This window comes from Puma concolor, chromosome A1 (genome assembly GCF_028749965.1).
Source record: "Puma concolor isolate L17-30 chromosome A1, mPumCon1.1.hap2, whole genome shotgun sequence".
NCBI classification, from domain to species: domain Eukaryota; kingdom Metazoa; phylum Chordata; class Mammalia; order Carnivora; family Felidae; genus Puma; species Puma concolor.
This window is the reverse complement of record NC_141667.1, coordinates 41,045,170-41,072,291: the sequence shown is the minus strand read 5'-3', so window position 1 is coordinate 41,072,291 and position 27,122 is coordinate 41,045,170. Positions and strand designations below refer to the sequence as shown.

General features: G+C 41.7%; 1 protein-coding gene across 7 annotated transcripts in view; it reads left to right on the top strand.

Annotated features, from left to right (window-relative positions):
- The window catches only part of ARL15 (ARF like GTPase 15), a 412,891-nt gene that overhangs the window by 107,844 nt on the left and 277,925 nt on the right, over positions 1-27,122 (top strand). The window contains exon 1 of one of the 7 annotated variants that reach the window (XM_086678745.1): positions 17,251-17,323. The exons of the other annotated variants lie outside the window; for them this stretch is intronic. Within the exon in view, the coding sequence (XP_086534871.1) occupies positions 17,276-17,323 (48 nt within the window). The 5' untranslated portion in view covers positions 17,251-17,275. Of the gene's footprint in view, positions 1-17,250; positions 17,324-27,122 lie in introns of those variants that run through there. 7 annotated transcript variants of the gene reach the window in all.

The window sequence follows — 27,122 nt, the reverse complement described above, 5'->3', positions numbered from 1 at the left end:
AAAAATGGCATTGTGCTATAAAATCCAGGCACACATATTTTTCTAATATTGTAAGGGATATGGTAGTGAATAATGAATTCTATACCACTTTAGTTTCTGTCCATATATAGCCCTGATAAATTATTTGACCCTTTTAAGATTTTTTTTTTCCAACGTTTATTTATTTTTTGGGACAGAGAGAGACAGAGCATGAACGGGGGAGGGGCATAGAGAGAGGGAGACACAGAATCGGAAACAGGCTCCAGGCTCTGAGCCATCAGCCCAGAGCCCGACGCGGGGCTCGAACTCACAGACCGTGAGATCGTGACCTGGCTGAAGTCGGACGCTTAACCGACTGCGCCTCCCAGGCTCCCCAAAGATTTTTTTTTAAACCCTATGTTTCTCCCCTTCCAATTCCCTCTAACCCTTCTCTAGTTTTCTTCACTTTCAACTACTTAGCTTTTTATTGTGGGTGTGTTTCCGTCATTCTAAATACTGTGCTAATATGGCTACTCCTTGATTTTTCACATTCTGGTATTATCTCTTGGCTTTTCACTTTGGAAGTGAGAATTTAGCTCTTTATCCTTCCTTTCCTATGTCCCTATGTCCCCCCCCCATCCACCCCCTTGCCCTCCCCACCCGCCCTTAGCCTGCCAATACAGTTTCATTTGGGGCAGACCCATGGGTTCACAGTATAATGCCTTTGTAAATGCTATTCGTAGCTGTCCTGGAGTATATTAGGATAACCTTGTCCTCTTCCTCTGCTCTTCTCCCTGGAGTTACTGTCCTATTTGATCACTTAGTTGTATCCCTGTCAGTTCACTCCCCAGTATCTACCCCCACCCCCGGTTGTGCAAATCTCCTCTTAATAATTTCAAACAGGTATGCTCTGCATTTGCATATTGGTCCTCTGCTCAGTGGGGTTTCTTCCAGAGCTTCCGGTCAGTCTGCTCCCATTTGGACTGGTTGATGTCCAAACTGCTGCATGGCTCTACCACCCCCCCCCCCCCACCACTGACTGACCCCACTCCCTGCCCTAGGCCCCCTGAATTCTCAGGCCAGGGAGTCCCCTGTCATCTTGTGCAGGATTCTTGCTGGCTTCCAAGTCTTGGCCTTTCTTGGCTTTCTCCAGGGTGCATTGGGGGTCAGTTTTCTGACATTTTGCTTATCAAACTCATGATTGATGGTCTAATTGGTGTAGAATTCTAGGTTGGGAATAATTTTCCCTCGTGGTTTTGGAAGTACTGCTCCATTTAAATGCTTCTAAGCTTCCAGTTTTGCTCCCTAGGGGATCAGTGTCATTTTAATCTTGAACTCTTTGTATCTGATCTGCTTTTTGTAGCGGTGGTGATGGTGATTTTAGTTGTTGTTGTTGTTTTTTGTTTGTTTTAGAATCCTGTTTGGAAACTCCAGGCTTAAATTTCATGGTCCCGTCAGAGTGTGACTGTTTTCATAGCCAGATGTGTTAGGCCCTTTAAACTTAAAAACTCAAATCCTTTAGTTCTGTGGAACTTTTTGATTTTTTTTTTTCTTGTTGGCTCTCCTGTAGTGATCTTCTAATTCTCGTAACTTGTATTTTTCATTTCTTTGTCCTTTTGCTCTGTTTCCTGGGGGATTTTTTTCACATTTATCTTTTTTTTTAAAAAAAATTTTTTTTTCAACGTTTATTTATTTTTGGGACAGAGAGAGACAGAGCATGAACGGGGGGAGGGGCAGAGAGAGAGGGAGACACAGAATCGGAAACAGGCTCCAGGCTCTGAGCCATCAGCCCAGAGCCTGACGCGGGGCTCGAACTCACAGACCGCGAGATCGTGACCTGGCTGAAGTCGGACGCTTAACCGACTGCGCCACCCAGGCGCCCCTTTCACATTTATCTTAAGTCACTTATTGAGTTCTAAATTTTTGCTCACCCATTTTTTGTTTTTTTCCCTACTTCAACAACTCTGTTCTCTTTTTTGTGTTGTAGCATCCTGTTCTTTCATGAACATGTTATATGTTAACTTTGTTTTTTTTGACATTAATAATATAGATCAGTTTTCATCTCCCTGTATAGCTCTGTTTATCTCAAGTTGCCTTTTGTTTCTGTTAGGTTTCTGTCTTTCCTATTCATGGCTTTTCTTAGATGCGCAGTAATTCTCGTGTGTTTATATCTTTATTTATTTTTTTTAACGTTTATTTATTTTTGGGACAGAGAGAGACAGAGCATGAACGGGGGAGGGGCAGAGAGAGAGGGAGACACAGAATCGGAAACAGGCTCCAGGCTCTGAGCCATCAGCCCAGAGCCTGACGCGGGGCTCGAACTCACGGACCGCGAGATCGTGACCTGGCTGAAGTCGGACGCTTAACCGACTGCGCCACCCAGGCGCCCCGTGTTTATATCTTTAAAAGTGGGGCATGTAAAGCTAATTCAGTTCTCTGTCCCTGTGTGGGACTTGTCTGTTCTTAGTCTCTCACCCCAGGGGTACTTGGTGGTTTTATTGGGGAGGCTTTAGTAATCATACCTTTAGGTTTTTTTCTCTTGGACTGGTCAGATACTCCCAACAAGAATCTTTCAAGGGGGCACCTGGGTGGCTCAGTCGGTTAAGCATCCGGCTTCAGCTCATGTCATGATCTCACAGTTCATGGGTTGGAGCCTTGCCTTGGGCTCTGTGCTGACAGCTCAGAGCCTGGAGCCTTCTTCAGATTCTGTATCTCCCTCTCTCTCTCTCTCTCTCTCTCTCTGCCCCTTCCCCACTCATTCTCTGTCTCTGTCTCTCTCAAAAATAAACATTGGGATAAAGAAACAAAAAACTTTCAAGCTCTCACTTGGAGAAGATAAGATAAACTTAGTTGTCAGTGCTCAGGGAAGCAAGTAGGCCAAAGGGCCCAGGGAGCTGAGGCTTCACTGTGTAAAAGTTTCCCCTGATTCTCCTTTTTCTGCCCCTACCCCTGCTGTAAGCACTACCTGGTTCTCCTCCTCCAGATACTGTGTTTGATCCTTTCCAGGGAATAAGCCCATAGTCTTCTACCGGGTAGACAGGAACTGGTGCCCAGCTAGTGAGATGGGGACACCCATCTAGAGCTGGAAGTCCTTGTGTAAAGGACTTGAAACCACTCCTTCTGTTTTCAGTCTCGCCTTTACTCCCCAGTGTAAGGGATCTCGGATTCCACGAATTCCTGACCTGCTCAGGAGCCCTGTAGGCCGGCTCCCCTGTCCCCTGCCGCTTGTTGAGATTGAATTCTTCTGGTCTGCTGGATCCCAGTCACCACTCGTTCTTCTGCTCTCTAGTCTCCCAGATGTTGTTGTGACTTTCATTGTCCGAGTGTGTTTACGTCTTTTAATTTTTTTTTTAATCTTGTCATGACTTTAGTAAGGTTGCGGGAGAACGTGGATCTGCAGGATTTTTCCCGTCTGCCACTCGAATCAGAAGTCTTGGCTCATTCTTCTCACATAGATTGCCTTCTCCACAAACAGTCTGGTCTGAAAGTATATGTGCAGTGTGAGCAACCCTATAGAATAGAAGGGAGACCACATAGAAGCCTGCTTGGCCTGTGTTTAGATGCTTGTGCCTTTCGCTTTTGTTTAAAAAGAGCTCACGTCTGGGTACAGTGAAATGCGTCTTGCAGAAGGGTTTTCAGTACACCTGGGCTGTTTTCTTACTTTCCCCATGCAGAAGATACCCCCGGCTCTGGCACATGGAAAGAAACCCTGGGCATAGGAGCGTGCCCTATCCCGCGCACCTACTGAGCAGTGGCTCTGAGTCCCTCTACCTTCTGACCACGTGGTAGAGGACACCAAAGAGCCCTGGTGGAGGGACACGGTTTCTCTGAAAAAGCTCAAGAAAACATAACAGCATTTCATGCATGGACCGCCTCTCAGCTCATTTGAAGGGTTTGGGGCTTAGCTGGATTAGGTGAAGCTTTCTAGTTCCAGATGGCTGTCACTTGAGAATTTTGAAAGTTGATTGTATCATTTCATATGGCTGACTTTTTCAAATGTGAAATTTGGATATTTACTCTTTATCTGAGATATTGACTATAGACCCTTCTAGCCTATCTTCATGGGTCATTGGAGGACTTTGGGCTCAGGTATATTCATAGTTGGGCTATCCTTACCTTCTCTTGGGTCTTCTCTCCTCCTTTCCCAATGGTTATTTCATTACCACATGGGCCTTTTCAATTTCTATAACAGATCAACTCCTTTCTTCCTCAGGGCTTCCACAACTACAGCTCCTTCTCCCTTCTTTTCCTCATTCTCTGTCCGGCTAACTCCTATCCATCTTTTCGGGACTATGTCCCCTCCACTCCTACCCCCCAGGTATGTCTTCCTAACTCCATCTATCTGTCAAACTTTTAAAAAGCACCTTATTCTTTTCCTTCACAGTATTTCTCTACCGTCAGTATTCAAATGCTTGTGTTTCTCTTTGTTTAATATTCAACTTCCTCTCTGGACTACAGCTTTCGTGAAGGCAGACGCTCTCTAGAAATGGCCTGGACTTCTTGCTCAGCTTTTGGCACCGGTGAGCTATCGGTTGAATGAGTGAAGAGTATCAACCTAGAAAGTTGATCCTACTGGCACCCTTTATAAGGTGCGTACTTTGGGCAGTCCTGACGATTGTGTTTGAGATGGCAGAATGGTCTGTTTTGCAACTGTAGGTCTTAGAGCTGTACGTACGTAAATGATGGAACTGCTAGGATGAAATGGGCTTAGACTTTGGGCCAGTTCATTTAAAAACTCATTGTCTATTACTCCCACTACTTGGTTTCCTCTCTTTTTCCTACTTAGGTCTATTTGGTGCTATTAATCTCAAGTCTCCAAGAACAACATGCAAATGGGGGAGCAATTCCTTCTGTTCCACTAGATGTTTTTTTTTTTTTTTTTTTTTTTTTCCCAGCGTTCACCAGTGCTCCTGATTTTCATTCTCCAGGAAGTTATGATTTTGAGGAAAGAAACAAAGTTAACAGTGATCATCAGGTATCTCTGGAGGCCATTTCTGGAGACCGTCTTCTTCATGCCTTTGTCCAGAAGTTCCTAGAGGACAAGGACATGCCTTTCACAAATTTAGTTCTCTGTTGCAAAATTTCTGTTACTTAACAGTTACCTAAATATAGTGGTGCTCAGATAGGGTTGTTGAGCGATTAATCATACATAAGATACCAGGCTTCAGTCCCTCACTGGGTCCCAGGTCTAATAGTTTCAGTAGCCAGTCCCTCACCTCCTAGAAGGATACACGTTGTAGTCAGAGAACAGTTTTTCAGTATGTTAGATGGGCCAGCTGGTGAAGATAAACAGTAATTCTGGGGCGTCTGGTATTTTGGGATCTAGGGCCAATGCCTAACCTTCTGTTTAGAAGAAACAACGAATAACTCTGTCAACCACTGTTTTTCCCTTAAGAGGTAGTACAGTGCAGTGTTTAATTTGCTTGAAAGCAGATCAGACCTGTGTTCAAATTCCAGATTGTGTTAGCTGTGTGTGATCTTGGGCAAGTGACTGCTCTACCCCGCACGGTGCTTCCGAGTCATGGGAACTGATTAAACCGCATACCTCCCAGGGGAGTTGTGAGGCTCAAATGTGCTAATTCTCCCAAAGTTCTTGGAAAGTACTTCACCCTGAGCCAGGACCCTCCCTCCACCCCATTGCAGTTGCTAGATTTTTCAGGGATGTGCAGTCAGGGGAGCGGAAAAGTGCAAGGGAATTGATAGCAAAGATCATTATTAGTAAATGACTGAACATTTCTCTGATACTTCATGAAAAATATTTCATAAGCTACAATAATGTGTGGATTCTGAGTGTTAGCTACTAAATGAGTTTTGCTGGCTCTAAAATTAGGCGAAATGTTCAGAATCACTACTTTAATCATGACTCGATCCACAGTGCTGAAATTTTAAGTGTTAAGTCTTTATAAATCTTCCTATATCTGCAATGCCATATAAAAAGGTAACAAAAAGTACAAAACTTGAAACGCCTTTACTATTATCAAAAAATTAGGGCATGTGCACTATCGTTAGTTTCTAGAAAGAAGACTGGATATTGGGTGATATGTCAGGGATTTGAAGGCCACGGTCTGGGATTAGTTTAACAAGGGGACAGTGGAAATTCATGTTTAGGTATTAACAGGTAATGACGAGCAATTCAAAACCACATACATCTGCCAAAAATCTTAGCTCATTCACGACAGTTTAAGACTAAGTTCTTAGGGGCGCCTGGGTGACTCATTCTATTGAGCGTCCAACTTCCGCTCGGGTCATGATCTCCTAGTTCCTGGGTTCGACCCGCATTGGGCTTGCTGCTGTCAGTGCAGAGCCGGCTTCGGATCCTCTGTTTCCCTCTCTCTCCGCCCCTCCCCCACTTGCACACTCTCTCAAAAATAAACATTTTAAAAAATTTTTAAGAAAGACTAAGTTCTTAGAAGAAGTGTTGAGAGAGAAAGAAAAGCGAAAGTCCTGATTCTTGAAAATGTGGGCAGTGTGGAATTTCTGCAAGTCTTGTGTGTTGATGATAGTTGCATGTGATTTGTTTTTTACCGGTGCTCATAACTGTGGGTGGGAAAGTTCAGTTTTCTTTCACACCCTCGCTGTTCCCAGTTAATTCTCACAAAGGACATTCTGTGGTTTGGTTAACATTTGACAGGTACATTAATTTCCTTCTCAAAACGAAAATTGTGTATAACTTAATATATCCTTTACTACTCAACTATCCAAAGTTTTTAGGTAATAGCTTCCAGATTTAGGGATTTTCTGGAACGTAATAGTAAAAGCAAAACACCTAGTGGGTGGGGGCAAATGTTGGGCTTCGCTTTGCCAATAAGGATGTTAGAAAAACAACACTTGGGGCGCCTGGGTGGCGCAGTCGGTTAAGCGTCCGACTTCAGCCAGGTCACGATCTCGCGGTCCGTGAGTTCGAGCCCCGCGTCGGGCTCTGGGCTGATGGCTCAGAGCCTGGAGCCTGTTTCTGATTCTGTGTCTCCCTCTCTCTCTGCCCCTCCCCCGTTCATGCTCTGTCTCTCTCTGTCCCAAAAAAATAAATAAACGTTAAAAAAAAAAATTTAAAAAAAAAAAAGAAAAACAACACTTGTGGGTGGCTGGGTGGCTCAGTCGGTTGAGCGTCTGACTTGGGCTCAGGTCATGATCTCGCAGTCTGTGAGTTTGAGCCCCGCGTCGGGCTCTGTGCTGACAGGTTGAAGCCTGGAGCCTGCTTCAGATTCTGTGTCTACTGCCCCTCCCCTGCTCACATTCTGTCTCTCTCTCTCTCTCAAAAATAAAGATTAAAAAAAAAAAAGAAAGAAAAACAACACTTGTGGGCTATCACTAAGTTCATTTCATGACCCAGAAAATGTTCACCACTCCTCTGCCTCCCACCCACCCCCCAGTAGCAAGTTTGTAAACTTTAAGGCTTTCTAAATTGAATAACGCTAGTTCTGGAGAACGTTCATTTGTGTATTGAATGGTCATAGTTGATGGTTCCACACATCACAATTGCCGTGATGAAAATGGCCTGTAAACCAATGTTACTGTGTCCAGTGTAGACACTTGTATACATGGCCTGTCGATCACCCAAAAACAAAAAAATCCTAGAATGGACAATATAAAAATCACTGGACGATCGCTTGTACTTGTGCAGACTTACCATATTAGCGAACGGGAACAAGACATTTGGCTTGTGCCTTAAGAAGAGAGATCAGACGGCGTCCAGAAATCTATTCTAACGAAGGGGAGTTGTGATACTAGAAAATACTTGAGAAGGTCATCCTCTAAGGCCACTCCCCTACCTCGGATCGTTTATCAAGTACCTGTCTGGTACCTTCCACAGCAACAAAACAGTTAGCTCCACTGGGATTGGCAGGTCTACAACAGGTAGCCAGTTACATGGAAGAATTGAAAAGTTTTTTTTTATCGTATATTTAGTCTTTGTAAGTAGAGTATAGTGAAGGTGGAGGAGCTACTAGTTTCTGTGCTTTGGTGCAATGTTGGTAGAAGAAAAATAATACTTTGTAAGGGTGCCAAAAAGACTTGGATATTCTTTCGTTGCGAGGATACCCTTTCAAACGTGTCTGGGGGGGGGGGGGTTACTCTACACCGGGGCTTGAGTTTTTGTCATTGACTAGACTGTTTTAGAACTCAGGAGAACTAGAAGCTGTAGAAAATTGAAAACCATGAAGCTAATTCTTGTCCATGGAAATGCAAGTTAGTCACGTCCTGGGGAATGCCGCGGACCCGTGTGTTTGTTTCCACATCCCTTTGCTACATGAAATTTGTGCTTCTTTGGCTGTTCTTTTGAACTGGCTGTGACCCCTCTTTCGGTTCCCTCATTAAGTAATTGATGAGCTAAATGGAATCTATGAAACATGTTTATTTTAGATCTGTAGGCGTCATGATTTTACCTTTTTTTTTATATCCTTTTATATAGGGATGCCTTTAAGAGATTTTTAGTACTACATGATGATTGTCTTTTCAGCTTTTATGTGACCCTCTATAATGGTGTTGTTGCTGAAATCTTGGGTTTGTGTTTTTACTCATTTTTCAGATTGTTACCGTCAAGAAGCCATGTTTGCTGTTGGTTTCGAGGTGATGGAGTGTAGTGGGAAAAGGATTCATTTATGAATCAGGTGGGGAAAAGACTAAGTTCCCTTCCTGCCCTTGGCATCTATATCCCCTTTTTCTAATTCTGGGCAAGTTCTGGAAGTGTCAGGCCAGGTGTCCAAAGTGCTAGATATGGGCGTGGCATTTGGTTAGTACTCAATAAATGTACATTAACTTCCCTTCTGTTCTTTGTTTTAAGGTATCTGTCCCTAATCTCTTCTTGGTTTTCATCCTCATGTTTTTAATCTACTGAACCTAGATAATCTGTTAGAATTCTATCTAACACGAATGTCCTTAGATTGTGACTACGAGCCTGAGGAATTTTACTAAGACTGAAGTATATACACCTTACAGTTGATCAGCTTTGGTGTAGGATCCCAGATGCCGTTTGTGCCCCTTTTATATTCTTGGCTGTGTGTTAGACAGTTGAGGTTGATGGTTAAGTGACCAGGAGAAATTAGATGTTACCCTATTTGGTTTTAAAATCTCTTTTCTTTTGGTTGACATCAAAGCTAATTTGTGTCCCTTGAGGTTTATACCAACAAGTGAGAGGTGTGGATATAAAAGAAATAGAAAAGAGAGGAAAGGATAAGTTTGGTGTGAAGGGTGGGGGATTCGGGAAAGTAAGACAAGGCCAGGTGACAGGAAACAACCAACTGTGTGTGTGTGTGTGTGTGTATTATACACAGGTATATGATTTGTTGTAGATGTTGGGGCAAAGTGTTCCCACATGAGGTGAATGCCCATGGAAGAGAGGGAACCACCTGAAGCCATGGCAGAGAATGGGGAATTATCACATTAACTTTCCTACCCTTGTAATGGCAAAGCTGCTGCTTCTCCAGGACTCCCAGTACATTGCCTTTTTTGTTTGTTTGAATGTTTATTTTTGAGAGAGAGAGAGAGAGAGAGAGAGAGAGGGAGAGCAAGCACGCGCGCAGGAGAGAGGGGGAGGGGCAGAGAGAGAGGGAGACACAGAATCCAGAGTAGGCTCCAGGCTCCAAGCTGTCAGCACAGAGCCAGATGCGGGGCTGGAACTAGGGACCATGAGATCATGACCTGAGCCAAAGTTGGATGCTCAACCCACTGAGCTACCCAGGCACCCCCAGTACATGATTTTTTAAATCAGAAATATGTTAAGGCTTCTTTTGATTTCATTCATGATCTGCCAGATATTAATCTGACCTTAGAAAACTTTAAGAGAAAAGAAAATATAACACCCTTTCTTGCAAGTATTTCAAGGATAATTACAAATAAAATGATCTTGTGTATCATTGAAAAGAGCTGGACCATTCTATCTCAGCATCTCACTTGTTTTCCATGGGTGCTGTAACAAATTACCACATGCTCTCAGGGGTTTAAAACAACACACGTTTCTTACTTGGATGGTCTTGAGAATGAGACATCTGAAATGAGTCTCACCAGGATAAAGTCAAAATGTCAGCAAGGCTTCATCCTTTTCTGGAGGCTGTACGGGAGGATCCATTGTCCAGCCTTGTCCAGTGTCTGGAGGCTGATTGCCCTGGCTCCTGGCCCCTTTTCATCCTCACAGCCAATGATGATTAGCCCTTCTTTCTCCCATAGTAGTTCTCGCACTCTCCCTTCTGCCTCCCTCTTCCCTGTTGAAGGAACATCTGTGATTACATTGGGTCCACCTGGATTGATCCGGCATAGTCTCGTTAAGGGCAACTGATGGGCAACCTCAGTTCACCCTCTTCCATGGAACCTAACATATTGACAGGTTCCAGGGATTAGGATGTGGATATATTGGGAGCAAGCCATCATTCTCCTTACCACACACACCATTTTCCTTACCATCATAGTTTTTCTGTCTTGTTTCTTCCATAGTTTGGGGTTGGGGGGGGGGGGCGCTTTGCTGTACTTACCTAAAAACAACAAAAAAAAAAAAAACAAAAAACAAAAACATTCAATCTCTAGGGGGATGGGAGTCATTAAACTCAGGCTAAGGAGAACTTATTCATGTGACTTTAAAAATAAAGTTATGGAGCACCTGGATGGCTCAGTCGATTGGTAATGAAAACTCTTGGTTTCGGCTCAGGTCATGATCTCACAGTTTGCAGGATCAAGCCCCACCATTGGGCTCTGTGCTGACAGCAGGGCCTGCTTGGGATTCTCTTTCCCTCTCTCTCTCTGCCCTTCCCCTCCTCGCGTGTGCGTGCTCTCTCTCTCAAAATACATAAACTAAAAATAAAAAAAACAAATTTATAATCTGTTTTTACCATATACTCTGGTACTGATAGTTTGGGTCGTGAGGGAATCCCTTCTTGCTTTGAGTTTTTCAGCAGGTACATATCTTGTTTGCCTGCTTATAATCCACGTGATTTTAAATTCCTGGCTTGAAGCTTTCTAAGGAGCCCCAGTTCGTAAGAAAAGATCAGAGAGGTGGTCTGTGACTTTGGGTTACCTCACACTCTGGAAGCACAGACGCTTGCTCCTCTCATGATGACGTGGCAAGCAAGGAGATGTTGACGTAGAAGGAGGTGGACCTGGGAAAAGAAACTGCTACTGATTCATTACAAAGTTAACATTAAGGCCCTGGTCTTACTTTCTTACTTACTCTGGTCTTGTTTCTGGAAAGCCGTGGATGTGAATTGAAGACGAAACCAAGGAAATCTGTAGGGGTCATGAGGATCACTTAACACCCCTTGGCCTACTCTGTTTGGAAGCCCTGAGGTGGCAACAAGGGCACGGGGTTGTGTATCCCATAATTCCGCAACTGAGCTGCAAAATGGGCTAGGTAAATCCAATTGGGGAAGGTAGGATTTTTGATGTTCTAACAAGTAATGTTTAAATAACCCTGTGAGAACAATCACTGTGAAAGTATAATGGTGGCTCAAGTTATTGCATTGTCCTTGGGGCCCCTCTGTCAGAGAGTGTGGGGAGGAAGAGAACTTCATAGAAAGTTCGTCAGCTGCAGTTGAAAACGTCCACCGCAAGAGTGAAATTCGTGGCACCTAAGTCGCGGTATTCCTGTATTTTCCCTGCAGTTACACCGTAAGGTGATGTGAAGACAGAACGACACTGACCTCTCCCTAACCCTAGCCCAAGGTTACCCTTTCTAGAGACTTGGTTTATAATTGTATCAACTACTTTGTGAAAGAGGATTTTCTTTTTCTATCCTCTCCATGTAATTTCCAGCACCCTAAACTGGTCTGTAAACATCTGTTGATTCCACAGCCTGTTTCTTAATTCAAGTCATGGCATAAGTTTTTCCTTCTCCAGGGTTTTCGTGTCTTGGCTGTGTCTCAAAGCCTGAGGTAAGCAAATTTGGATGTAGTGCCTCTGACGAGGGCTTGTCGTTTTCGCTCCACCATTATGCTCTGTGTGCTCTAAGCCTTTTAAAATAGCTGAATGTTTTCAATAAGTGAATGAGCTGCCGCTGTTGGGACTTGCATTTTTCTCCCCCCAAATGTTGAAGCACTGACTGAATCTTGTCGGTGCAAAGCATCCAGACCTTTTTTATGGACTGCCCTAGACAGATTGCTTGTAAGAAATGTAGGCAGGTAAAAGGATTAGTTTTAATTATGCTCAGAGCTAGTGTGATCATGAAGCAGGGGCAACCCCTCCTGTTGTGGTGCTTTTTCTGTGACACCGGCCTTAAGACATTACCTGAAAGGCGAGTTAAGAGAGCAGTCCCTTAAAGTTCTTTCCTTGCATTTGTGAGCGGTTTCTCATTACCTGGAGAGTACTCAGGCAAGTTCGCGCTGCCTTTTCACAATGAAAGTCCAGATTAGTATTTCCTCCCCTTTTCCTTCTGCCTGACACGTGCAATTCCTAATTCTTCTGTCAGCACAGGTTCAGAGTGGTCTCCTCACGTGAGACAAAGATGGGATCTACTTGAATTACTCCACATGCGTTAACATCTAGAGAGACCAGGAGGACTTGGTCACCTAAAGAGGGAATCCACTCGGGACCTGGGAATGACCTGCCCTCGTTACTGTTTCTGTTGGTTACTTGTGGGGGAGTGGGGGTGAGGGTGGGGGGCGCAGACCAAGCTGAGTTATTTGAAAGTGGGATGGGGTAAGACCGAGACCTGATCTTTCTCACTTTTGTGCTTGTTTGCCTTATATTTTCTATAATTAAAAAGACTATAATTTAAACATTTTAAAGAGATTATATATTGCATAGCTGGACCAGTATGTGTGGCAGTCAACTATTTCTTTTTGCTGTTGATCTGTATTCCAAGCGAAATTTCCCATGACGTCACAAGAATGTTTAACTGCTTTTTCGTTAGGGTCCAAGCTATATAATTTTAACAGTTGAGGCTTGTTTACCTGATTAGGGTGTACAGACCTGAGAGAAGAATATGGTCTGAGAGAAACTTTAACCTTTGATCTGAGTCCTGATGGCTTTTTTATTGCCGAAGATGCCTTTTGAAAGAGTTATGAAAATATCCCTGTATTCTTAAATATTCAAATTTAAATTTGAAACGGTTAAAGTGACTTTAAATAGAATAGTGATGAGTTCAGTCTAAAATAAGTTTCTTTTAAATACATAGTTGACCTCCTAAATTTTAGTCTTGGACCAGCCAAAATGCTCTATAAATTTTAACTTCAACAAGTAATTTGTGTACCACATGCTGATTCCCTTGGGCCATTCTGGTGAGCTGCAAACTCAAAATCTGCTAAGTTTTGAAATGAACTGTTTTTTTTTTTTTTTTTTTTGTTTTGGAAAACTATTAGATCATATAAAAGTGAAAAGTGTTCTATGACCTAAAATTTCATGATTTTGAACAATAAAGATAGAACATGTAACTGGTGGAGAAGTGGAAGAGAACATCTGAATGAGACCTGAAACTGACGAGGCTTTGCCTCAGAGGTATAGAATGTTTTGTTCTTGCTGTTGAAGAGTGTTCAAACGATTTGGACTGTGCTAATAAACTTCAGTTTAATGTGTTTTAAGTTAAAAAATGAAGAATAAAACAGAAAACCAATAACACCACCAATATTAAAGGAAGTGCTAATCTTACCAGTCACAAAGAGCTAAAAGCAATACATCTGTTTCCTGCAAATATTACCCTACCACCTGGAACAGGTGTCTTTACTGCTCAAGAATCAATATAATATATTTACTGGTGTTTTCTTTGGAGTTTAAAATTTTCACCCTTTATTGTAAAATTCATATGAATGAAAATACAGTAGGGCTGATGATTTGGTTTCCTTTTCTTCCTTCACTCCTCATTCCAAGGAGGCTTATATAAGTAAGCAGTAACTCGAATATAAATAGATGTTTGTTCACATTTGTAAGACTTCTATTTCAATGGATGTACTTAAATCTCTCATAACTTAAAATTCAGCATATCTCACTATGGCTGTTACATAATTCCATGTTTTAATAAAGAATGAGAGCTGGCATGAACATACAAATACCAAAATGTTGAATAACAACCAGAATCTTGTGTTTTCTATTCTACCCATACCAAGAACAGAAATTTTAATAATTGTATAAAATAAGCTTGAAGTAGCATGGTATAACGATAGCAACAATGATTGTCTTATTTTGGGCTCCTCTAACAAAGCAGTGCAGAATGAGGGGCTTAAACAACAAATGTTTCTTTTTCACAGTTCTAGAGACTGGAAGTCCAAGAGGAAAGTGCTAGCAGATTCAGTGTCTGATGAGGGCCTGCTTCCTGGTTCATAGCCCAGTCTTTATGCCATGTTCTCACGTGGTGGGAGGGACAAAATTGTTCTGTGACATCTTTTATATAAGGGCACTAATCCCACTCATGAGAGCTCCATCCTTAAGACCTGATCACCTCCCCAAAGCCCTACTTTCTAATACTGTCCTATCAGAGGTTAGTTACCATTTCGAATTATGAATCCAAAGGGGAGACCTGAACATTTAGCCCATAACATTAGTAATTAGCACTTACTGCTTTATTGCCAAGGTAATATTCTGAGTGCTTCGTATTATAATCAACTTAATCTTACCAATAACCAAATAATTATCATCATAGTCCCAGATCATAGTCCCAAATATCATCAACTGTCCCAGAGAAGTGAAATGATTAGCCAAGGTGGCTCAGCTAGTAAGTAATGGAGCTGGGCAAGAATCAAACCCAGAAGTTTGGTGCTAGAGTTTGAGCTCTCAACACCTAAATGGTAGAAAAAGTGCAGCCCACAACCCCCATCTCCCACCAAGCAAGGCTGCAATCTTTTTGATTAATGTTTTGGTATTTTGAGGGTTAAGTATTTTCATCTAGCTCTAAAGTCTAAATTCTGTATGGTTTAAAATTAACCATGTAACAGCCAGCTGGAGACTGGTTACATCAATTTTAGGATGGTCATACAGTAAAAATCTGTGCTGACATTAAAAAGAATCAACTATTACTACACAGAGGATTGTCTGTGATAAATTAGAGAAACAGTTAACTAGGTGTATATATGCATACAGGGATCACATTTTTGTGTAAAAAGAGAAAAAGGCATATATATACTAGCGTATGCATAAAAAAAAGTTGAAGGACCAAACACCCATAATCTTTAGGAGGTTAGAGTGTGGAGGAACTTTTACTTTTCTTCCTTATTACATTTGATTGATCAAATTATTCTTTACAAGTATTACTTTGAGCATCAGAAAAAAAAAAATAGAAAAAAATCAAATGGACTAGAGAGAACAGAAGTTTTCCTAAAACATGAAGGGTTGGGCCAGTTTTTAGATTAATGGAGACAATGAATTATTTCCTTCTCTGGCCTGTGGAGATTTTTATGGCCTCCATTATAGCCATAAAATTGTAGCTGTTTAAATCCTATTTTGTAAAAAAACAAAAACAAATTCCTATTTTGTATTCCTGTTAAAATTCTCTTTGCAGGATTCCTTATGAATAAAAACAGGGTAAGGGTTGGATTCATTTTATTTCCCACGTTTTTATGGATTATCTGAACACAAAATTTTAATGTCTCTTTCTGTTGAAAATAATCCTCTTGGGGGCGCCTGGGTGGCGCAGTCGGTTAAGCGTCCGACTTCAGCCAGGTCACGATCTCGCGGTGCGTGAGTTCGAGCCCCGCGTCAGGCTCTGGGCTGATGGCTCGGAGCCTGGAGCCTGTTTCCGATTCTGTGTCTCCCTCTCTCTCTGCCCCTCCCCCGTTCATGCTCTGTCTCTCTCTGTCCCAAAAATAAATAAACGTTGAAAAAAAAAAAAAAAAAAGAATGCCTCAAAAAAAAAAAAAAAAAAAAAAAAAGAAAATAATCCTCTTGAGTCTTGCTGCCCAGGTAAATGTTGACTACAGGTTGCTCGATTTTGAGAGGAACAGCCCAATTATGGGGATGGGGGGATGTTATGAGGAATGTATAGCTGTGACTCAAAACTTCTGATTCTAGAAGCTTTCAAGCAGCTTTATCTTTTTTCCTTCTATAAATCAAAATATTCAGACAATGGTTTTCATTCTTACAAAGAGCAGTTAGTATGTAAGTGTTCGTATCTCATTTAAATTTTTAAGGTTTTTTTTGTTTTTAAAGTTTGAGAGCGAGTGGGGAAGGGGCAGAGAGAAAGGGGGAGAAAGAGTCCCAGGCAGGCTCTGCACTCCTCTCAGTGTGCCAGTGTGGGGCTCGATCTCACAATGGAGAGATCATGACCTGAGTCAAAATTAGGAGTCAGACTCTTAACTGACTGAGCCACCCAGTCGGTTTTTAAAATATACTTTAAGATATATACCTTAAAATATATTTAAAAACAAAAATTAAAGTGAGCTGTCCTATATCTGTTATTCTTACAAGATAGTTTTCAAAGTCTGAGAGCAGGAATACCTTCTTTAGATCTTTCTGAAACATGCAAGTAAATTACCAATTAAAATATGGTAGTGAATAGAGAATCTGCTTCAAAAAAAAAAATGAGTGTGAAACCTTCATATTTTCCATTAATCCAATCTAATTTTGATTCTGGGCTATTGCAATGGATCTATTCGATCTGCTTGAGATCAGCCATGATTAATTTTGTTCATTGATACATTTCACGAATGTACTGTCAGACGTGATGATGCAAAGTTGAATAAATGATTTAGAATTAAACCTTATATGTAGTAGGGGAGAAAGACATTCAGTCATTTGGACATGTGTTGGCTTGACTGCAGTGTAGTAAGTAGATCATTAGCAACATGAAATAATGAGAGTGCAGAGTGTAGCATGAGCCCGGAATGGGGAGGTGGAGTTAGGGAAACCTGGGCCATGAGAAGTGAGAACAATATTGCCTCTTGGATAAGAGGAATATGGATTTACTCTCTGAGTAAATAATCATCCTGAGTGTCTCAGGAGGTCTGCATATCATTTCCGACCACTAGTAGAGGTGGGGACACCCTCCTGTGTGGGACACCCCACTCTGGGCCAGCCCTTTGGGAATCAAATCGCATGACGGAAGGTCTCCTCGGGAAGTTCGTGCAGCTGAAAGTAGAACTCTTCTGCGGTAGAAGTTAGATAACGGGTGATTCATTTTTTGTATATGATGTATCAGGTATGCTGAAGTAGATTCTTTCCAGGCTTTAGCCTTCTAGACAGTGTTTAACCTATAAATAACAGTGTTTAAAAGTACAAAACTATGTAAAGTCATGCTGTCTTCTATTATCCAACCCCTCTCCTCACTTTAGCCTAAAGGTAGACAGTGCTTCCCCCAACCCCGCCCCCCCACAGGTCAAAGATTTTTATTAGAGTAAAACTAGAGAAAGATTTTTCATTTTAGGTGGCTGGAAAGTACATCCAGCTGAAAACCATCAACCATTTAGACTACATGCTTCATTTGAGTTGTGTTTCTGGATGCGAGTCAAATATGACAACTGTGAGTTTCATAACTTTTCTAACTTGCTTCAAAAATGCTTTGGGGCCAAAATAGTTTTGAGGTCTTTTCGTCCTCTCCTGGTGAGGCCCTCTGGAGGTTATCAAGGTCAAGACTATGTTGCTGGGTTTCGGCACCTTCCAGGAGAGATGAGGAAGCCATGTGTCTTAGGCTTGCTTCATCTCCTGTCCTTGCCTGTGTTCTCCCAATCATGATTGTCACTTCTTGTTCAAGGTGAACATCTCATTGGGTCCATGTCTCTGACAAAGAGAAACCAATAATGTGTTATGTATTTTGTCTGCTTTAGCAAAGCTCAGGTCCTTTCATTAGAGTTGCAGTTTGTAGACTATGGAGAGTAAGTTAAGGGGAATACATTCTTGAAGGTTGAGTGGATAAGGAGGAGCTATGGAAAGTAATAGTGGGAATAATTCCAGTGAGTGACTGTCACTGTCAGGATTCTACAGTGTTCACAACCATAATCTCCCAGTGAACACTCAAATCCAGGTGGTATTGTCTGTTTGGGGAATTATTTGTGGTGTTGTCATCAATGCTATCTCAGCTGCAGGTTATTAATTTTTTATTCAATCTTGGTTAAGGATAAAAACTGTAGGGCGCCTGGGTGGCGCAGTCGGTTAAGCGTCTGACTTCAGCCAGGTCACGATCTCGCGGTCCATGAGTTCGAGCCCCGCGTCAGGCTCTGGGCTGATGGCTCAGAGCCTGGAGCCTGTTTCCGATTCTGTGTCTCCCTCTCTCTCTGCCCCTCCCCCGTTCATGCTCTGTCTCTCTCCCAAAAAAAAAAAAAAAAAAAAAAAAAAAAGTTAAAAAAGAACTGTATAACCATAAATCTGAACAACTTATATAGAGCCATATGAGCTATTTCAGTGAATCAAATAGTTGATTCAAAACCTGTGTTGTGCTAGACATAGTACTTAAGTTGAAGCAGTTATAGTTCTATCAAGAAATAATGAAAGTGTTGGATGAGCACTGGGTATTGTATGTAAGCCAATTTGACAATAAATTATGTTAGAAATTAAAAGAAATAAAGCTTGGGGTGCCTGGGTGGCTCAGTCACTTAAGCATCTGACTCTTGGTTTCAGCTCAGGTCATGATCTCGTGATTCGTGAGTACAAGCCCTGCGCCAGGCCCCACCCTGACAGCATAGAGCCTGCTTGGGATTCTCTCTCCCTGCCCCTTCCCTGCTCGTGTGTACGCACTCGCACACGCTCTCTCTCTCAAAATAAATAAACTTTAAAAACATAGTGAAGGCTCTATTGTAAAACAATAGGGATAGAGGATGTATACTGAAGAAATATGTAAGAGGTAGAACCAGTGGGAATGGGGAGCCTTCATGAATTGTGGGCAGCGTGAATGAGAACGGAGTGAGGATGTTTAAGAGGTTTCGAGCTTTGGATGATGGGTTGGATGGTGCTATTTACTAAAGTAGGACAGAGAGGAGTGACAAACAGATGAAGGAATTAATGATCAATTTGGGTGTTTGAATACCTAAGGGATATCTAGATAAAGATGTCTCATAGGAAGCTTAAAAACACTAGTTTGGTTCTCCAGAAAGATTGAAGCCCGAACGTAGAATTTGGAAGTCATCAATATAGTTGAAGGAATGAGAATAGAAGGAATGGCCCAGGTCAAACACCTCGAGGGGGAAATAGTATTTGGACATGAAGATAGGCCCTGCATTTCCATCTCTACTATTCCATTGAGATTATCAAGATCACCAACATCCCAGCTATTCCCAAATATAATGGTTATCTGTGTGTTCTGATCTTAAGTTACTACTTAGAAGCATTTATCTTAGTTGGTCACTGTCTCTTCCCTCTTGAAGCACTTAATTGTTCTTGACGTTTATATCACTGTTTTCTAGTTGGTTCCCCCACCCCACCCCACCCCACCAGTCCCCTTGGTTTCTCCTCTTGTGCCCAACTGTAAAGGCTTGACAGCTCCAGAAGTCTGCGTAGGCCTCCCTCTTCTTTGTCATTGGCATGACATTAGTGCTGTAATTCTAGAGGAAGACAAAACTTAGCAAGTCGGATAAAGGTTTAAGATACACCAAAACCAATAGGATAGGATTTAAGAGGATGTGTTTCTTCTTCACGAAAAATATGGATAGAATATAAACTCCATTGACCTCAAACTAATAGGCTAGGAAAAAATCCAAATGTGCTTGTAGAGGATCTATGGAAACTATTCAACAAATCAGTTTAAAAATGAACCAGACCATGTTCTAGTTGCTAGGGATACATCAGTTAAAAACATGCAAAAGCTCCTGCCCTCACAGGACTACCATTCTAGTGAGGGGAGACCGACAAACCAATGAATAACCAAATTGGTGAATATGTAAGAAGATAAGTGTGGAAAAACATCACAGGAAGGGGGGGATAAGGAACGTTGTAAGGAGGGAAGAATATACTTTTTAACAAAGAGTAATTAGAGCAGGTCTCACTGAAAAGTGATGTGTGAGCAGAAACCCAAACCAGACAAAGAAGTGACTGTGAATCATGTATGTATCTTGGGGAAGAACTTTCCAGGGAGAGGCAATGGCAAGTGCAAAGGCCCTTAGGTAGGATTATATCTTGTGTGGTCCAGGAACTGCCAAGAGACCAGTTTGCCTGAGCAGCTGAGGGATGAAATTGTAGGAGGGGGCGGGAATGGGAGGGATGGAGGTGATGGCCAATTTTATAGGACCTTACAGTCTATCAGAAGGGCTATGATTTTTATCTTGAGTTGGATCTGTGGCCTTAGAGGACTTTGAGTAGAAAAGAGCTATGCTACATTTTAACAGGATCGCTCCGGCTGCTGTGTTGTAAATAGATTCTGGAGAGGGTAGAGTGGAAGCAGGAAGCCAATTGCGAGACTGTATAGTCTCCCTGTCCCCCTTAGCTGTTGGGGATACAATCCAAGGCCCCCAGTGAATGCTGGATACCTCAGATAGTATTGAACCCTATATATAGGTTTTTTTCCGGTACACAGATACCTATGATAAAGGTTAATGTGTAAATCAAGTGTAGTAAGAGATTAATAGGACAATTATAACAATATACTGTAATACAAGTTATGTGGATGTAGTCTCTCAAAATCTTATTAGACTGCATTCACCTTCTTGTGCTGTGAGCTAAGATGCCTGTGTAATGGGACGAAGCCGGGTAAATGATGGCTGCTACTGACCTGCTTGGGATACTCTAGAAGGAGGATCATCTGCTCCTGGAGTACAGTCCATAGTGCATAACAGTGCAAGGTGAAGCCATAGGGGAGGGGAGAATAATCCAGGCAAACAATGATTGTGTCTTAGGCCAGAGTAATAAGGGTAAAACATAAGCAGTAGTTAGATTCTGGGTATATTTTGAAGCTATTGCTGGCAGAATTTCCTGATGGATTAGAGTGTGGTTTGAGAGAAAGAGAAATACCAAGGATTATCCCAGGGTTTTTGACCTGAGCATGAATGGGAGTTACTGCAAAGGGAGGAGGAAACGGTTGGGAACAGGTTAGAAGTGCTACTCTGGGTGTGTTCAGTTTGAGATGCCAGTTAGATATCCAAGTTGGAGACAGGTGGACTGGACATTTGCATATGAACTTCGAGTCTGTGCTGCAGGTATAAATTTAAAGTTAAAAGCTTCTCAGCGTACTTGGGTGCCACATTTGGTCAAGCGTTGGACTCTTGATATCAGCTCGGGTCATGATGTCACAGTTTGAGATCCAGCCCTACCTCAGGCTCCATGCTGACAGCTCAGAGCCTGCTTGGAATTCTCTCTCTCCCTCTTTCCCTCCTTCTCCCCAGCTTGCACGTGCGTGCATGAGCTCTCTCCCTGCCCCAACACCCCCCCCCCCCAAAAAAAAAATAACTTTAAAAGCTTCTAGAGACATGGAAAGAATGTGACTAGATGAGATCAACAAAGACGTGAATGTAGATAGGAAAGAAGTTTTAGGTCAGCCTCAGATATTCCAGTGGTAAGAGATTGGTGAGATTAAGCAACTAGAAAGGAGCTCCTTTCTCAGAGAAAATCCAGAAGAGGAGGAGTTAAGTGAGAAAGCTGTGAGGAGGAAGCAGTGAGAATTGTGTTAATTGAAAAGGACCTGTAAGAGCATGGCTGAGATTTGACCATGGGATCTAGTAATGTGGACATCACTGGTGACCTTGAGAAGAAGAGAGCACCTGGTAAAACCCTGATAAGAGTGGGTTCAGGAGAGGAAGGAAAGAGAGGAAATAGGATTCTTGTAAGTTGTCGAGCTCTAACAGAAAGCAGAAAAACAGAGAAAGTGTGTCCTAGAGAGAGTCTTTCTTGCTTTCCTCCACCTTCTTCCCCCCTCTTTTCCTCTAATCCTCCTTTCCTGGTTTGAGAAATAGCAGCATGCTGTGTATGGGTGGGAATTACCCAGGAGTAAGGGGAATTTTGATGAAGGGGAGAGGGGAGGGGATAGCTGGAGCATTACTCTGAGTAGGCTGAAGGGAATAGAATCTGGTGGGAAGACTGGTTTTTGAGAAGAGCAATATAGTTCATCCTTAGAGCTAGATAGGAATCCATTAAAATGCAAAGAAATGCAAATCTAATGAATTAATGAAATAATTTAGGTACAACCTAGAAGGGGTATTGCTGATCCAAATCTCAGGGAACAATTAAGTAATAGCAGCTTGACTCTGGGGTAGATGCCCCTTAACAAAACCATTTTTAAGGCCTGGCATTTCTATTAGAGGGCCTTGAAAAGGAATTCTATAAATGACTGATAAATATTTCAGTGAAGAATCCAAATCATGATTTGCTGTCAGAAGTCTTTGGTTGAAATTTAGAATTATGTATAGACATGAAGTAAATCAAACTCTCATTATTGGTAATTTCATGGTAAATTTGAAATAACATTTTAATTTTTTTTAAGTTTATTTTTTTGAGACAGTGTAAGCAGGAGAGGGGCAGAGAGAGGAGGAGGAGAGAGAATCCCAAGCAGGCACCACACCATCAGCATGGAGCCTGATGCCTGGCTCCATGAACTATGGCTCATGAACTATGAGATCGTGACCCGAGCCGAGATCAAGAGTCAGTCATTTAACCAACTGAGCCACCCAGGAGCCCCTTTAGTTTTTGCAATTAAAATATTTTTCCTGTCATGACAGTTTAACTGTAATTCCAATTAAAATGATCAAATTGAATAATTGATTTAAACTTGTGATTTTAGTATAAATGTTTTTGTAATCAGAATTGAAATGTTTGAGAACTTAAGATCTACCAAGTTTTATGTTTAATTTATTGGCGTTATAAAAATTTAGTGCTTGGAAACATTTGCATTAAGCAATCAAAGTGCTTTAAAAAGAAAATTGACTATATTAAATTTATAAATACAAGTTTAAAATTTAAAGGGAATTTAATGAATTAAGTTTGTTAATGGGACCAAATGTTAAAGTCCCCAATAAAAGTGATTGCTGTAATAGGCTAAGTTTAGAAGTACAATGATGGGATTTGTAAGAAGCATAAGGAACAGTGAAGTTTTTACATTTTGGCTTTAATAATTTGAACGTTAGTTTGCAAAAGGGGTCATTTCTTACAAGAATACCAGGAAAACTCCTGTTCTCCTCAGTGTATATAGCCTCCCCAGGTGACATCATCCCTGGCTTAAAAACTATCCAATGATACTAGTATTTAATATATCAATGCTGATCTCTTCAGAACCCCAGACTAATAGGCATCTCAAAAGTAACCAAAACCAAACTTGTAGGGCATCTGGGTGGGTCAGTCGGTTAAGTGTCTGACTCTTGATTTTGGCTCAGGTCATGATCTCATGGTTCGTGGGATCAAGCCCCATGTCGGGCTCTGTGCTGACAGCTCAGATCTGCTTGGGAGTCTTTCTCTCTCCTTCTCTCTGCCCCTCCCCCATGTGCATGCTTCTCAAAATAAATTAAAAAATAAATACAATAAAAGACTAAACCTCACCAAACTCTTTAATTTCTTTAACACTCGATACCCCCCAAACCTTAATTCCTTAGCTGTTAAAGCCAAAACCCTGGGTATCCTTCTAGACTCCTCCTCATTTTAGTTATAAGAAGACTCCATCAGAATCCTGGCCAAAAAAAAAAAAAAAAAGGTCTATTCAAAGTGGGTAACTTGAAGAGAGTTAACTAATGGGACTATACAAAGATGTGGATACTGTATGAGGAAACCACCCTTAGTCCCAAAAGGGCAAAGTGAGGGAACCCTTTTGGGAACCCAGAGACAGGGCTGAGTGGAGGGGACAGCCTGATTGGAGCTGTGGATGTCACTCTCCGGATGCAGCAGGACCTCACTGGCCCTGCAAGGAAGGAGCTGAGGGAAAAAAAAAAAAAAAAAAAAAAAAAAAACACCCAATTTGATTCTTTTTCCCATCTCTTTCTGGTGCCTCCACCCTGTGCAATCTGACTAGAAGCCAAGGCTCGGGTACCCATCTGTGCAGTCCGTAGAGGTGAGCCTCCAGGCCCACGGAGCAGGTTGGAGAAGAGCGGAGGCAGGCCAGCACAGAAGACACCAGCACAAAGGCTCTTAAAGCCTGCAGTACATTATTTCTGGGACAGACCTTAGTTATTTTTCCCCTCACATATTTTCTACATTTGGTGTCCATTTCCTATTAGATCTTTGAATTCCACCTTTCTTCATGGTTTATGACCCTTTTTCTGTGTCTCTAACCTTTTTTTCCCCCCCTTGAGCAATGATGCCCCCATCACACCTTAGGGTACCACGGTCTCCTGAAACACTCTACTAGTCAGGCAGAGGTCTTGGAAGGTTAGCCCAGAAGTCTTGTGAACTAATAACCTTTTTATGACCAGATAATTTGACTGTTAAGTTGTTAGAAATTGTGCTAAAACTGAAGAGATTTAAGGTGTAATTATTAGCAGTTGACATTTTTAGTATTGGGTGGTTGGTTTTCTAAATCTTCAATCTTTGTGAAATCTCATTGTTTAAGTGAAATAAATGTTGGCCCTTTTAATGTAAGTATAGAAAATTCTCAAGCTGACATTCAGGAGAGCTTCAGTATTAGAGGTAGCAGTTGGACCTAAAGCCATGTCCTGTATCAAGTCAAAGATGTACTGATTATTTAGTGCTACCTGATCTCCCCTTTTAACTCCTCTTGCCTTTCCCACCTTGTTCTGTGAAAGTTTGAAATCCCACCTTCACCTGAATTGAATTTAGAGTATATCCTTTGCTCCTATTTGATCAGATTTTATTGGATCTCTTTTTATTACTTCATCCATTCGCTTCTCATTGCTTTCAGAGAAGGACTAGGTATGTCTTATAATAAAAACCCAAGAAAGCATATAACAGATATGTGATTTGAGGGGCGCCTGGATGGTTCAGTCAGTTAAGCATCTGACTTCGGCTTAGGTCATGATCTTGCAGTTCGTGAGTTTGAGCCCCGCATCGGGCTCTGTGCTGACAGCTCGGAGCCTGGAGCCTGCTTCGGATGCTGTGTCTTCCTCTCTCTCTCTCTGCCCCTCCCCCGCTCGTGCGCGTGCTCTCTCTTTCTCTCTCTCTCTCTCTCTCTGTCAAAAATAAACATTAAACAAAATACGTGATTTGACATTGTGTAATGTAGCATTTCAAAATCTCACGGTTTAAGATATTGTATCTTCTGTACTTTTTTGAGGGTGAATAGAAATGTCCAACTTGGAATGGTTATGGAAATTATGGAAAATTAATAGGATTGAAGAGAGCTGTGGTTTTTATTTTATAGATGATTTGAAAGTCTTGCTAATTAAGAAAATCTCAGGACTTTTTTTATTCTCGCCCATACCCCAGTGCCATCAGATAAAGTAACAGTGAGGTCTTACTTCACTAAATCCAAAATTAGTTAAGACTGAAATTCTTTGTTTCAGAATTTTATGTAGCTGAGAATACTTGGATTTTTCTGGTGATGTCTTATTCCCCTTGTGATTCCCAGATGAGTCCTGATCCTCTCAGATACATTTTATGTACTCTTTTGGTGATGAATATTTTATCTCTGCCAACACTGTCTCTAATTTGTCCAAGCACAATTCCCTGGAGGACCTTTGTATCCACTATTATTGTAATTATAAAATCGATTCTAACACTAGATTCAGTCATGAGTATACCCTTTCTTGCTTATGGAGAGCCATGGGGAAGTAGAGTCCATTCAGGTGGAGTCATAATTCCTTGTACAGAATGCAATAAATTATTTCCACAGATTCACCAAATGAGACAAAATGTCCTTACCAAAAAAAAAAAAAAAAAAAACCCAACAACAACAGGCCTTTATCTGTTTTCTTTCCAACCTCCTTCCCCATACTGTTTTTTTAACATGCTAGTTTACTGCAAGCATTCAGATTTTCTTCTTTTTTGGGAAAGCTGAATTTGTGAGCCAAAGACCATGGGTTTCAAGATTTTTTAGTTTTTTGCAAACCATAAATATGATTGTTCTTTTTTTTTTTTCTGTGCATGTTCCAGATGAGTAGTTTTTTTGTTGTAACAGTTGCTTCACAATTATGCTGTGATTTGCAAATCAGAAAAGGGAGACTGGAAGGATTATATATTAGACAAATATGTTGAAAACCAGAATGGTCTGTTTTTAAAAAAAAAAAACAAAAAACAAACAAAAAAAAAACAACAAAAAACAAAAATGCCCAGTCACACATCGTTAAGGAGTTTGTGTCTGTGTTCCTAGTGACCAGCTATGGCACAGATGACTACCTGATTTTTCATTGTTGTTTTTAATTAACGAAAGCTAGGTACCTGCACATCTCCAAGTCTGCCCTATCCCATTTTCCACCAAGATATCAAAGCTGAAAGGAAAGCCAGAATACGCAAGTATGGACATAAGAGGTGTCAGGCATTAGCCTCCTACACATACACAGCCAGCCCTCATCTTCCTAGATGTAATCATTGATCAGTGCGAGTATGGAAGGAAGACAGAGAATGCATGTAGAAGACAGCTGAGTACATAAGTGGGACATTGAGAAGGCAAACATGTTTGCTCAGGAAAATCCAAGCCAGATTTTCCACTAGCCCCCATCCTGCCCACTTCCTTGAGTCAGCTGGACTCGCTCTTCTTGGCCATTCCCAAAGTTCTGGCATATTCTTTCAGAGTAAGTCCGTGGAATTGGAAGATCAACAAATGCTGTTGTATTTTCTGTCTTTAAATTGTAATAATAGAAAAAGTCTGCTGTCTGTTGGGCCAAAGGACAAAATTGCGGTTGGTATTGGTTTTGGCTGCCCTACAAATGAATGCTTTATTTGTAATCCCACAGGAGCTTGGTGTCAGGGCTCCCTCCTTTCATTGCTGAAGGTAGGGGACAGCCATTTTTGTTCTCCGCTCCCTGGCAGCCAGGACCCCAGCATGATGCCAAGGTTCGTTTGGTGGGATGCTCCAGCCTGATGCTCAGGGACACCTGGCTGGGGCAGTCAGAGGTCATTCCCAACAGCAGTGGATGCAGGGTGCCAGGCAGCTGGTACAGGGGCGACTCCTAAAGTAGCAGCTGCTGCCATGTCACTGCCATGGGCTGCCTGGGTTCTTCCTGTTCTTCAGCTTCTTGTCCATTCTGTGAATTATCATTATCCTTCCGTTTACCACCAGAATCCTGTCTGGTACAAAAGAAAAAGGACACTCCTTTCAAAAAACACTTAGGATGTTCAATTATCCTATTTTCCGGGTAGCTTGAGACCTCCTTTGATGGGAGTTGGTGCCTTCCTTGGCCAAAGAAAGTGATTGACCAGACTTCATTTGGTAAGACTCCAGATAAATCTGTGAGGCCCGTGAATCCCTCTGAGATCTTCAGCATTCTGTTTAAATGGGACCTGTATTGTCTATATAATAT